We start from the raw sequence: 14,942 nt of genomic DNA, 5'->3' as shown, positions 1-14,942 counted from the left end.
AATTTAAGCAAGAATTAAGTATATCATTTAAAAAGTATAATTCAATGAATAATGCCAGTAATTTGTCCATGAGAAAAGGACACCTGCTTGGCCCCACAAAACGTTTAGGATTTGTTAATTAACCTACCTCTGCTCAAAAGACTTGCATAAATAGATGAATCTGAGCAGTGTGCTGGAAGTTTTAAAAAATTATCTGGTCTGTGTTGCACCAAAGGGAAAACTGTGAGTTGCAGAGGAAAAAGCCCTTTAGGGATAAGGCTCTGCTAGCAGCCCCCTTTCTTCCAAATGAAAGGGACTCCTGCTTGGATGCCTCTCTTGGTACCAGTTATGATAGACTGGAGCAATGAGAGATGAGGTCTCTTGAGAATGCAGCTCTCAAAGCAGTTAAACTGCTATAGGTTAAAGCTAATGACCCAAGATTTTCAAAAGTGACTACTGTTTTTTTTGCCTCCATTTTGGGTGCCCTACTTGACATACTATATTTTCAGGAAGTGATCAGCAACCACCCCTGAAAATTAGGCTCTTTAAAGGGTCTGTCTACACTTCAATTAAGGACCCATGATTTGGTTATGTTAGCTACCTCAGGCTTCTGGGGCTCAGCCATGGGGCTATAAAATAGCAGTGTAGATGTTTGCGCTCGGGCTGGATTCCAGGCTCTGGGATCCCACAACAGGAGAAGGTCCCAGAGCCCGGACTCCACCCTGAGCCAGAATGTCTACACCACAATTTTACAGCCTCACAGCTCATGACCCACAAGCCCACATCAGCTGACATGGGCCATCTGCTGGTGTTTAATTGCAGTGTAGACAGACCCTAAGAGATCTCAAGTTGGGCATGAAAAAAATTGAGGCATCCAAAATCACTGGACAATTCTGAAGATTTTGGCTAGGTCCTTTTTAATTTCACTGAGAACTTAACTAGTAGTTAGCACAGGTCCTGGAACATTGATATTCTGGGTGTTTTGTTTGCTTTGGGTGACATTCTTAATAACATTGAAATTCCATAGTATGGCCCATTTCTTTGCTAAATAATGCTACAATCCAGGAATTTTAGACCTTAAATGGAATGTGGGCATTTCAATTGTCATGACTGAATGTATCTGGCTTTATTAGATATCCAAGTCCATTGTGTGGTCTAAATGAGCGGCTGTGCACATTATGCCTCTGTAGATAATACTTTTCTAAGCTGTGAATAATGTGAATAAGCCAAAAGTACATTTTTTTCTTTCTCAGTAAAATCAAAGCAACACTATCACTTTTCTTCCTAATAAAATAATAATAACTACTATTATTTCCTTAAAAGGAGGAATTTTAAGTGGCCGGCTGAGTAAATAATTGTTTTTGAGACTGGCCTCTTACAGTGTTCAGAACACCCTGGTTACAGGAGACTTTATAATGCAATTGATTCTCTGTAGCAGAAATAATTCCAAGGTGTCGAACATTTAAATACATGTTATGAAGCCAACCCTCAGGATATGTTCCTGGAGATTTTAATAAAAATATCAGCAATTTATAGCACACCCATAGAACTACTTCAAAATTAAGGGTTCTTTGAAAAGTGGCTAATGCTTCTGGAAATGCTTTGCGCATGAATGCGGTAGAAAGCTTTTATTGTTCACAGTGAAAAGTTAATGCAGTAAATCTCACCCATTATGTTATTGCACCAAAGTGGTTTGGTGGGGTTTTTTTATTTGGTTTTTTTTGGCTGATGCATGTTAATGAGATATAAACACGGACATAAGGAAAGTGGTTTGAATTAGATTCCCAGTTTTCTATATATGGGAACTGGGAAAACACAGCTTTAGGTAATTCTTTCCAACCATTTAATACACCAAGGAGTTGAATCCTTGGCTGTAATCTGTCTGCATAAAGAAGAAGTTGAAGTTTATTGTTTTAGGAAGGGTAAAATTTTTCTACCCCAAATGTCTGTTCTTTAATGGTTTATAATAATTGCACCTTTCTGCTTTTTCTCATTACTTTTCAGTCCATTTCATCTTTAGAAACAAAGTCTCTTGATCTCATTGCTATTTGCATTTGTTAGGTGGGATTTTCACTCATTTGCTTGACCTAATACTGCTCTCTTCGAAGTCCATGGTAAAACTCCCATTAACCTTCATGGAACTGAGTTAGGCTAGTGCTTAGTGCTTTAGAAAATCTCTCCTTTGTTCTGGATATTGTGGTGATAGGTGCTATAGAGATACCATAGATACATTGGATACATAGATCTCTTTTACAATCAATGTTAAATAGTTCTGTCTGAATTCCAGACTTCCTCCTAAGTTTTTTCTCTTCTTTAATGTAAAGAACCTGTATTGTTTTGTGACATAAACAGGGAGAAGGGGAGGAGGAAGAATGTACATAGCTAAGAGTGTTTATATGCTGTACATAAAATGACCTCTTATTTATTTTAATTTAAATAAATGTTCATGTAGTTCAGACATTAAGGCTCTTCCCTGTTAAAGCAGGGGGGTAATTGCCTCTAGTGCCTCCACTGATCAAAATTGCAACACTATCACAGAGCTGGAGAGATGGGCTTTTCAGGTCACTGAAGTTCCATCATTTGGAACTTGATGGGAGCAAGATTAGTCCCTTAAAAGGTTAACTACTTGAGGCAGTGGCCCTGTCTTCTGCTTTAACAGTCAAGCGTTCTGTAAATCTATGGAGATGCAGGTGAAATTAATTATCTCTTCCTATATATCTTTGCCTCCATAACTCTGTTTCTTTTTAAATCACATCTTAAAATGTCCCACTTCTCCCTTTCCTATGCATTGATAATGTCGTTTTTCCCTCTGCTTTTGATCTTCTGACTAAAACCTTGCCTATGCTACCAAAAATTGCCACTCTGATGTTGAGTGTCCTCAGCAGGTGCTCAACAGGTTGGCTACACAGGTAGTCAAGGCCAAATGAGGTGTTCAGCACCACTTGTGAAATCCTGGTTAAAATTTCCTTCTGTTTACATCTCCATTGTCTTTTGCATTGTTTTGCCTTGGTAAAGTATTTTGGGATAGAATTTGTATGAAAGACACAAAAAAAAAGAAAGTGACCGATATTGCAAGATACTGAATGGCCTCAATGGCCATTGCCTTCAGCTAAAGTTGAGCAAGCTGAGCAGCTTGCCGGACTGGGACCCAAAATTGCATTCCCATTGTAGTGATGATGGTGAGCTAGGCCATGCTCAATAAAGAGGGAGCAGAATAGCGACACTAAAGAGGTGAAAAACATTCAAAGTGTTTTTAAATGTATTCAACCTTCTGCGAAACTCACCTGTTTTTAAAAATAAAGCATAGTAAGTGTCTTGCTAATGTCTCCGATTGTCCATTTGCAGCATTCCAGACCTTCTTTGGGAAAGATGATGTCTCTCATGAATTAGAAGAGAGTGAAGCACAGAGAAATGTTAAATTAGTGTCTGTCCTTCAACTTCTGAGAAACCGCTCTGTGCGCTGGCAGATCATTACTGTAATCATCACCATGGCCTGCTACCAGCTATGTGGGCTAAATGCTGTAAGTATTCCTTTTCAGTATGTGGCCTGTAATGGGTCATGCCTTTTGTTGATCAGTATTTATATGTTCTCATACTTGACTGTCTTCATAATTTTTCATTTCTCTGCTATTCCTCATGATGGTGTTCCTAACCTCAGTTTGCCAGAAGCTGGGAATGGGCGACAAGGGATGGATCATTTGGTGATTACCTGTTCTGTTCATTCCCTCTCACGTACCTGGTATTGGCCACGGTTGGTAGACAGGATACTGGACTAGATGGACCTTTGGTCTGACTCAGTATGGCTGTTCTTTTGTTCTTATGACTGCTGTTCATTATTTGTGTCACAGTAGGATTTCAAAGACCCAACTGACAATGGGGTTAGAGCTGGCAAACTGTTTTTGTACATTTTACTGAATAATGCAGTTTTGGTCTTCGCAAAACTATTAGTGAATTTGATGTGAATTCATCTGAAAAATAAGTATCACTGGCAGCCTCCCTGTAACCTTTAGCCTATTGGTTAGAGCACTCATTTAGTAGATTGGAGATATGGTTCAATTCCTCCCTCTGCTGATGTAGAACAAGGGCTTGAGCTTGGGACTCTTACATTGCAGGAGGGGGCCTCTAACCACCAGGCTATGGGGTATTCTATTGTTGGGCTCTCTGTCTTTGTGATTGGAGCTGTTTTGAATAAATAATTAAATAGCCATTGGAACAGAGACTTGAACTTGGCTCTCCCACAGCCAAGGTGCATACCCTAAACACTGTGCTTGTGTGTGTGCACAGTTTTTTCTCTCTCACTCTTTCTCCACTTCCTCCCCTCCCTGCCATGACTATTCATTGTCTTTCATAGTGACAGTTCACAGTCATTCACATTCACAATTTTTGGATTTGGTTCAACCCGACCCAATTTTTTTTAACTGCCAGTGAACTGAAAAATCAGTTTTTGCCCAGCTCTAATTGGGGTCTCTTGTGGGTAACATTTTCACAAGCGACTTAGGCATTTAGAGGCCTGTGTCCCCTTGATTTTCAATGAGATGCACACTCTTAGGAGCATAATGTCCCAGTTTGCAAAAGTGAGCTCTTAAGGGCGTGTCTACACTGCAGCTGGGAACAAGGCACCTGCCCAGATAAACAGACTCATATTAGTGGGGCTCACGCTAGGATGCAAAATAAAACAGTGTGGCTTTTGCAGCCCTGGCATAGGCTCAGGATAGCCACCTGAGCTAAGATTCAAGGGACAGGATGGGCTTGTGCATAAATGGCTTGTCCAAGCCTCCCTTAGTGCTGCAACATCAACATTGTTATATTTAGCTTTGTAGCGCAAGTCTGTCTACCCAGGCTGGGAGGCTCATTCCTTGCTGCAGTGTAGACATACCTTAAAAGTCACTTAGGTACTTTTGAAAATGTTACCTAAAGTGATTTGTCTAAGATCATACTGCAGAATAATGAACTGGAAATGTAACCCAGGTAATGGAAAAACTTTTCAGCACATACGAGTAAGAAGTCTAAAAGATTTTCTTCAATGTTTAGGGGACACTAGAAAAAACCTAGCACAGTAGATATTGTTTTCTTCTAACTGCAAGATTTCAGTACTAATGACAGGGTTTTTTTGTTCTTTGTGGATATTTTGAGATGAAATGAAATGGAATTATCTTGTCACCCATTCTTTGTTACAATTTATCAACTCAGCTTATAAGTGAAATATATGACACCCACAGTAAGTAACACAGACTACTAAAGTTATGTGTTTGCATTGCTTTAAAAAACCCATAGATATATTTTCAGGGATTTAAGGAGAAATTTGTGACTTTTGGCATATTTGAAAGACCAAAATTTCCCAGCTCCAATGAAATATGACATGCTTTAAAAGCAAAACACTATCTCTTTCCTGGTGGGGTGTAATTTTTTAAAAACTATATATTGTATATGTTCCAAAACTAGTGCAACATTCATTTTACGCAGGTACATTTGGAAATCAAGCTCCATATAAAAGTATCAATTGGCAGTGCCCTGTAGTCCTAGGAATTGGGTACTTCTATCTTATTTTTTTCTTTGTTTTTTCCCATATAATTCTGCCAATTATGTTAAAATTTGTTACACAAATTGAGTTTTGAATTACAATTTGAAACTGATTTTCTAGTTAAATTATTATTATTGTAAAACCTTCTGAGATGCCTGCAAGAAAGATGCTATGTAACAGAAATTGGCTAAAGTACATACTGAATCACTGTTTCACTTGCTTTGTTATGCCACTAAGAACTTAAGACATTCTAAAAAGAGGGTAAGGTACCCGGACAAGCCTGTTGCTTTTTGGTTGATGTACATTTTATAACTCTCCCTACTTTTTTCCTGAAAAATCAAATTATAGCCAAATTCAGCTCTCTGGTATATTTACTGGATTCCCACTGAGGTAAATGGAAATCATGCACGTGTTCAATGACAAAATTTTGTCCAAAGAGTTTTTTAAACTTAATTACACTATTTGCATGAATCATATTTCACAGTAACTTATCCAGTATGTTCATTACTCTTTGTGGGAATTTAAGCACAGTCCTAAATTTAAGTGGATGAATACTTCCATTGATTACTTAAAGTTAGGAACATGCTTAAATACATTGCTAAATCAGGACCTTACTTCTTGTGCATGTGCATTCCTTAGTTTTTAATTCTTCACCAGTATAAACAACCACTACAATCTTGAAAACATAATCAGAGACTTAGTTTGGGGAATGCTGAGCATTTCTAAAAAATCTGTTGCTACACAGAAAGTGTCCTCACACCTAGGCATATGTTGGAATCCCGGTATCTAGTGGAAATTGGCATTTTAATGTCTACTGGAATCTGTAGATTATTCATACTATAGGAGGGCACAAAGAGCGAGCAGGTTCTCCTCCTTTATAGGATCTAAAAGTAGAACAGTGCAAGTATATAATGTCTTGCATGGTGTATACTGTTTTCTCAGATTGGTCCTGATCCAAACCCTACTGAAGCCCGTGCAAATAATTCCAATTGATTTCAGATTAGGCCCCGAATTAGGACAATGGGACTGAGAGAGAAAGATGCGACTGTCCTTTTGGCAGGAAAATAAGACTGTGCGCATGCAGGCACCCACCCTCTCCTGGTGCAGGTTTCTTGAGATAGTGTTATTTTAATTTTGAGAGAGAATTAAAGTTAAAATAAGTATAACCTTTTATTTCTCAACCAGGCAACCATTATTCTTACAGGCTTGACATAGCTTCCATAGGAATCCCATTGGTTTCAGTGGGACTATGTGGCAATCGGGATTTGGCCCATGAGCAAGTATTTTGCCTGCTCAGTTGCAAGCACGCAATAAATCCATTCTCACACATACACAATATTTTAAGTGGATTAACGTTTTTTCTGATTTCATCTGAGAGTAATTTCCAGTATGAAAATCCTTCATAATATTAAACTCTAAGATCCAGTTGGCCTGTGGTGGCCTACTAGCCAGGCAGGGCTTGCCATATGTCTTGTCCAGATGGTTGTCACAGAAAAAAGATTGGACTGATCCTTCCACATTTATCCAAGAGCTTCAGATCATTCCCAGGGGAAATTACCAAGTGGCTGCCTTCTGTAATTGTCCAGCTGGTATCTTGAGGAGTATATCTAGCAATTATTCCCTTCTAAGGCTGTATCTTGTAATAAAAATTCTCACCATTTAATTCCAGCAAGTACATTATTTTCTAGATGCACCAGAAACTATAATGAAGACATTGATGATCATACTACTAGATGTAATTATGGTGAAAACAATCAATCACAATATTCAAAAGAAAGCTGTATTAGTTTCTACTGGTTCAATAAAAAGTTATATATGATAAATCTATATACCATGGACAAGGAATTAGCTTCAAAATATAAATTAATAATAAAGTATCTCAGCCTTAACGTACACATAAAACTAAATTAAGTGAATATAATTTCTCATCATTGGTGAATTTGATCTGTTCCTTTTCCCTCTCGCTTTCTAGGTAATATAATTCATTTCCGACTGCTTAACATACACCATGCGCAAGCTTAAGATAGAATTTTGAGGGATAATAGTTTCTGATGGAGAATCAACAAGATAGTTTAACAGAGGGCAGAGTAACTTTAGTCTGTAAATTATGTTTATTGTCAAAGATGCTGGAACATTTTATCCAGATTACTAAAATAAATCATTGGCATTGGTTATTCTTCTCTCAAATAGTTATTCCTTAGTGTCTGAATTGCCCAGGGACATGAATGCTCCTTTTGCTCTTTGTTTCTGCCATGTCTAGTTGAGCTGAACCATTTTTTAATAAAATCATATTGTCCATGAGTCAGACTTGGGAGAAAAAGCTGGTAATACTCTTCCAAACTCCACCCACCCAAGGCACTAAATCAGAATGTGGTGTGTCACTCTCTGGGGTGCTTGGGTTCAGACACCTTCCTCACTAGGATCCATTAAGACCCATGTGCTTTGGTGGACTTACTAGGCTTAGCTTCCCCTCAGTGAAGCTCATATGCCCCACTGGACTTTTAAAGCTTAGCTTCCCTTTGAAGGGGCTGTGGTTGTCTGCTGGCATCTTCTTGTTTGGAGTGGGAGGATTGTCCGTCTGTCCCAAGCGCCAAAACAAGCTGTCAGTCACAGTAGGTTGTCTTCATGATATGATCATTCCTCTCCTTTCTTACATGCTTTGCTGAACAGTGAAGTAGCTAATACTTTCACATGTCAGCCCCTTATCATTGGACATCTGAGTCTCCATTGAGCCGAATGGGTCAGGTCACACCTCTTAGAACTATTGCTTGAGGTTCTGCAACTGCATCAGTTACATGCCATTCATGTTGCTCATCCAACAAAGCATTTAAACCTGTACTTTAAGTCCCATTGATTTCCATGGGATTACTCGGGTGCTTGAGGGGTTCAGCAGTTTTCAGAGTCAAGCCCCAAAACTCTGTGCACTTTTTATAAAACAAGAGCATGTGATCAAGAGGATAAAGCACATGGCCAATATTAAAGCTCTCCCTCCAAATAAACCTCCTCTCCATCTGCCTCATCTGCCTCAATCCACCCACTGCCCAGATGCCCAGGAAAATAACTGGGCCATGCAGCATGCCCAGATGCAAATGTAGGCTTTGTCCAGGAAGCCAAGGGCCCTATCAGGGGCGTAGGCTCCATGTTATAGTGAATTGCATGAATGTGATATTTCTACGGGAGATGATCAGAAATGCTTGTTCTCAATAAAGTTGGTTGGGAATTTTTTGACTAAATGATTTTTTGTTAAAAAATGCCAGTTCTTCAACACTGAGACTGTTCACGAAACAAGGCTTGGTTTTAACAAATTTTCCATCTCGAAAAATTTTTGCAACTGTCAAAATGTTTCATTTTTGACAATTTCATAATGGTTTTCTGGTTCAAAACAACTTCATTTTTAAATTTAGCTAATTAGCCAAAAAAAGTTACAAATGTCAAAATTGAAACAGTGTTTCTCAATTATCAAAATTAAACATTTCAGTTGACCCAAACCAAAATATATTGAGATCAGTGTTTTGGTTCGCAAGTATTTTTGAGATTTGGAAGTCCCTGTTCAAGTGGCATCTAAAACCTTTCTTGCTTCCTTTTTTGTGTTTCAACATCTATACACTTTTGATATTGTTGATGGGAAAACCTTTCAATTCCATAGATTTTTTTTTTCTTGAATTCAGACCCGTTTTGCAAAATTGAAGTGAAATGTGAAATCCCTAAATCTCAAGATTTCGATTTTCCTGCATATATTTTTTTCACAACACTTAAATATTGTAGCATTAACTTTGACAGCAAAATGAAAAATATGAATTCTCTGCTTTGTGTTTAAATATGAGTCAAATTATGTGCCACCTTCTTTCCTCTATTGAATGCCATGGGATTACACAGCGTGCAAGGTAACAATTTTTAAAAAGAGAGTTGAGAGAAGATTTTTGGGTTTGTTTCCTTTCATTGGCTTTGTAGGTCCAAAGCACTCTCACAGATTTGATAAACAACTTCAGTGTACGGTTTCAGGGTAGCAGCTGTGTTAGTCTATATCCACAAAAAGAACAGGAGTACTTGTGGCACCTTAGAGACTAACAAACTTGTTTGAGCATAAGCTTTCGTGGGCTACAGCCCACTTTATCGGTTGCATGCAATGGAAAATACAGTAGGAAGATATATACACACACACACACACACACAGAACATGAAACAATGGGTGTTACCATGCACACTATAAGGAGAGTGATCAGTTACGGTGAGCTATTATCAGCAGGAGAAAAAAAGAACTGTTTGTAGTGGTAATGAAAATGGTCCATTTCCAGCAATTGACAAGAAGATGTGAAGAACTGTAAGGGGGGGGGGGGAAATAAGCATGGGGAAATAGTTTTACTTTGTATAGTGGCCCATCCACTCCCAGTCTTTATTCAAGCCTAATTTAATGGTGTCCAATTTGCAAATTAATTCCAATTCAGCAGTCTCTCGTTGGTGTCTGTTTTTGAAGTTTTTTTGTTGTAATATTGCAATTTTTAGGTCTGTAATCGAGTGGGCAGGGAGATTGAAGTGTTCTCCAACTGGTTTTTGAACGTTATAATTCGTGACGTCTGATTTGTGTCCATTTAACTTCAATGTAGCCATTTATACATATTGCACAAATACAAATTACTGCCAGCGCAGTGATATACTGCTCTTCTGTGTTGTTGCTCTTACTATTTTGGTGGAAGTTATGCCAGCTATGGGGATAACATTCTTGAGACGGATTCTGAGATGGTATAAATTGACCTAGTTCCTTTAACTTTGTCCCTCTTTTTATTCATTTCACACAGCTTGTGTTGGATTCTACTTCAGTCTGGGACAAACAGTGGTTCAGAGGAATAACTGAGTTTTCTGATCAAAACACCACATGTAGCATATGTATAACATGCGGGCAAAGCAGTGGTTTCCTTCTTGCAATCAGAATAGTTACATTCTCCACTAAACTTTTTCTTTAGCACTGTCTAACCTCTTGGTTTTATATATGTGCAGTATATGGAAAAAATATTAACACGAATTCAGTGTACCTGAGTGGACAAAATTTTGTTTTTTTAGTGCCAAGATGTTGTGTATGGCTTTCATTTTCAATATGGCAGGTGACAGGCTTTATTTTAGAGACTTCACATCCTTCTAGCAATCAGTTATTTTTCTCCTTCCCTGGTAATCAAAGATATCCCCTCTCTCTGTCTGCCAATTGTTTCTGATTTACAGTAGAACCGCTAATCACATCGCATGTTTTGGCATCTGATTTTCTTTGTCCCTTTTCCTTCTGTCCTAGAATCTCAGATTTCAAATAAATGTTACACAGTTTACAGTTTTCATTTCTCTGAACTGTAGCTGATGCTTTAGTATTGGCCAGACACGTTATTTTAAAGCACAAGCATGTTACCTGGTGTACAGCAGTCTAGGTAGAAAGCAGTCCTTATTAACTGTAGAAAATACAAATCAGCTGCATCCAGCCCTTCCCAAAGATCTATTGGCCTGTAGAGGTTTTAGAATGTGCTGCTTTTCTGTGCTATCATTTACTTGCCAAGGGCCATGTTCATCAAGATACTGAATGCCCTTGATTGACTAACAGTTGTGGGCACTCAGTATAACCCATTGGTGAATATGTGTTAAAGTCCCCCCCCCCGTTCCATAGGGGAGATGAGTTGATACAGCCCCAAACTAGAGGGGCCAGGCTCTTTATCTCAAGCTGTAGTAGCTCAAGCTTTTAGCTCTGGGGGTCCCCCAGTTCAGCGTGCAATGTGTTGGCCAAGATGGCAGCCATGACATAAGTACCTTGCTGGGTTGGGCCTAGGTATTCTGTACTGTGTAGCCATTTGCACTTGTGCCGAGTGGGTGGACGATACTAGTTTTCTGACTTGGTTGTACTTTACTCCCCCTTTTCAGTCTGTCATGCACAGGTGTAAATATTACAGGGGACCCCACAAGGCCTAAAAAGAAGTACAGGATTAGACCCAATATTATATTTCAGCTTTTATAATTTGCCTTTTAGGTTTTATCTGTTTTTTGCTCAAAGTTCTTGATTTGTGAGTGAAGAAAGAAAAAAATTATACATCCATCATGTGCCCCAATTTAAGATTTATAGTCGCTTTAACACTCTCTCAGGCAGCTCGTCATGCAATATTATTTGGCTTTTTTTAAGTCTTAAATTTATATGCTAAAGTCCCTTTTTCAAACCATGACAGCTAATGAAGCATTTATTTCGGTTTTTTGTATAGATCTGGTACTACACAAACAGCATCTTCAGTGAAGCTGGGATAAGTCATAAACTGATCCCTTATGTTACCTTGAGCACCAGCACTGTTGAGATTTTGTCTGCTGTTTCTTCCGTAAGTTGAATGATAAATTGGAGATGTGTACATTTGATGATAAATAACCCCCTTAGCATTACTTATTTAATGTTGAAATAAATAAATGTTACTGATTTATTATTTCTTTATTCATATTCAAATACTTTATCAGCAACCGTATATTGATGATTAAGTTCAACATCTTGAAAATACTATAGCTGAGTCCAATTCTAGACCTACTTTCCATGACTGTGTAGGGTGTATAAATCCCAGAATGACATTTAAAATGCATAGCAACTGCTTTAGTATGCCAGTTTATCCAGATAGTGAGCTGTGAGACTGCTCATGTAAATGAGCAGAAAGAAAAGCGTGCAGAAGTTCATCCTCAAAATCCCAACTCAGAGTTGGTCTAGGTAGAAAAAGTAAGTCATTTTGGACTTCAGAAACTGTAACTTCTTTCATTAGCAGTCAAAAAGTGGTGCTATGACAATTATTCCATAGTGATTAATGAGTATCAAGCAAAATTTTTCACCTTCATGGTGTACATGCAAATGTTTGTTTGTGCACCAGCCTGTCATTTTAAACAGTGATGGGAAAGATAAGCAAAACAACCACAGTGATGATGATGTGGAGGATCCAAAGTTCCATGATCTCACTTCTAGCCCCTTCAATGGTAGCAAATACAAAGCTCTTTAGCACCAGAATCTATAATATGCCATGAATGTATACTGAATTCAAATGCTGAAAATCCCCATAAAGCTTTTGATGGAGAAATAGTAGCTACATACAGTTTCTGCCCTTTGCCACCCCCATAGCAAACTTGATTAAACAACATGATACACTATTGTGACAAAATAAAACTGAAGGTACTTTCAATAGTTGTATAAACTGTTCACTGTTGGTCCAAGCGTATTTTTGTTTGCACTATTATAATTTAAAATTTTAAATGTTTTTGGAATGTGACATTACAGACCAACAGATTGACTACATAGGTAAATTTCATACTTAATTAAAGCTTTATCTGCATATATTCTAATACCATCAATATTGCATAATCATGTTGGGATTTAAAACATTTTTAAATGTCAGAGAAACAATCTTGGAAAAAAATCCATTCTAGTAGGATAACAAGTGCATTGTGGCCTCTTAAATGTTATACTAAACCAAGCTATCAACATTATTTTCATATTGCATGGGACATAAGGAGATCTCAAATGTCACAAAGGTCTTCTCCTGATCTTTATATCTTTCCACGTATCTATTTTTCGATTTGTGACAATCTTAGTTTAAATACATAGCCACACTTTTAAATAAATGGGACATTATTTTAATATTTCTGTAAGATAAACACAGAAAAGTGATTTGGCAGATATTTTTGTTCAGGGAGGATGCTGATTTTTGTTTTCTGGCACTGAAAATTACATGGAGAAGGTTCCATGGCGTAAAAGCCATTGTATAAATAGGGTTTGTTGTCTTTTCTGTGGGTTGCATACTGCTAATTTATAGGCCATGTTCAGAATACATTGTTATATCTAACAGGAAATGGATATGTCTAAGTTAGTTCCTTATATCTGTGATTTCTTCAGTAAGTTTCTCATGTCCACAAGGTTATTTTTAATTCCCTTCTTTTATATTCAGTCTGCTTGCTGCGCCTCTAGAAATACTGATGTATGGAAATCTCTAACTGTTCAAACATGCTCTTTTCAGATACACTGAAACATTGCTTTATAGCCTTAATTTTATTTCAAGAATCCTCAGGCACATTTTATTGTTCTATTCCAAGGGACAGCAACTTGAATTTTACATTGCCATTTGAAAATGTTATACCTTCTCTTGTTACAAGTAACTCCTAAGACTAATATAGTTTGAAGAGATTGAAGGGAGTATGTTTTTCTTTTCTTCTCTTTTTCTCCTAGTTTGTTTGTGCATTTGCCAGCATTTTATGTATGGTCAATTTCAGTGTTTTGTTGATGGCAAACTTCATTGCTCTTTTGCATTGCTCTGGGTGGGAGTTCATAAGCACTTTCTTCCCAAGGAATCTGCAATAGGGTGTTTACAAGTAGCAACAAAGCTGAAACTGAAACCAGGTCATCATCAGGAATAGAACCTAGGACCAATGCACAAGTCCGTACCAAGTGAGCTAATGAATTACCACCATTATTGAGATAGCAAGGGTAGACTTTTATCATCTTTGTGGACTAGCCATTAGAGGGTCCATGATGCAGTTAGACAGTATGTTATAGAGGCAGCACACTGTTGTGTACCAAGACAGCAGAGCGTTTGGTAGTAGTTCATTGGGTCTACCCAACAGACAGGAGAGAAGAAAAACCATAATACATATTTGTGATAAAGAATTTAAAAAACATTCAATTCTCAATATAACCTTAATACGGTAACAGAAAATTCAAATAGAAAGTGTTCCTTTAACTTATCTTCTGGGAATAATAGCCCAGAAACACTAACTGATGTGATCCTTGAGGAAAAACAAATATACAATAATTATAATTAAGGCTAATATTTTGTCATGGATATTTTAGTAAAAGTCGTGGACAGGTCATGGGCAATAAAGAAAAATTCACAGAAGCCCATGACCTGTTCCTGACTTTTGCTAAAAAATATCCATGATAAAATGGGAAGGGACTGGGCAGCTGTGGGTGGCTAGGAGCTCTGGGGCCCCCACCATCCATAGGGGCTCATAGATCCAGGGTCCCCCTGCTCCTCCTCCTCCCCACCCCTGTGGCAGAGGGGAGCTGCAGTGTCCCTCTGCCCCCTCTCCACCTCCCCAGTAGTCGGGAGCTGCGGGAATCCCCCTGCTGCAACCACTGCAATGGGGTTCCCCCTGCCACACTCCAAGATGGCTGGGTACTCCGGGGTCCCCCTGCCCTGCTGTGGTGGCCAGGGAGCTGCAGGAGTCCCCCTGTCACTGCCACACTGGGGAGTGGCAGGTGCCCTCTACCCCCCCATGGAGGCCAGGGGCCGCAGTGAGGAGCTGCAGGGTCCCCCTGCTGGGGGGAGCTGCCAGGATCCTCCTGCCCCCTGCATTAGCCAGGAGCTGCGAGGTACCTGCCCTGCCTGTGGCGGTGGGGATCTGTGGGATACCCCCGCTGTCCAGGGCTGCTGGCAGCTTGGGGGCCTGCTGTCTC

The 14,942-nt window shown here is 38.8% G+C and overlaps 1 protein-coding gene across 1 annotated transcript in view; it reads left to right on the top strand.

Annotated features, from left to right (window-relative positions):
* SLC2A9 (solute carrier family 2 member 9) overlaps window positions 1–14,942 on the top strand; it is a 231,455-nt gene that overhangs the window by 118,443 nt on the left and 98,070 nt on the right. The window contains 2 exon segments of the mRNA XM_030563908.1: window positions 3,325–3,500; window positions 11,728–11,838. Of these exon segments, the coding sequence (XP_030419768.1) occupies window positions 3,325–3,500; window positions 11,728–11,838 (287 nt within the window).

Source organism: Gopherus evgoodei, chromosome 5 (genome assembly GCF_007399415.2).
Source record: "Gopherus evgoodei ecotype Sinaloan lineage chromosome 5, rGopEvg1_v1.p, whole genome shotgun sequence".
Taxonomy (NCBI): Eukaryota; Metazoa; Chordata; order Testudines; family Testudinidae; genus Gopherus; species Gopherus evgoodei.
The sequence above is the reverse complement of the archived record's forward strand: the minus strand, read 5'-3'. Positions and strand labels throughout refer to the sequence as shown.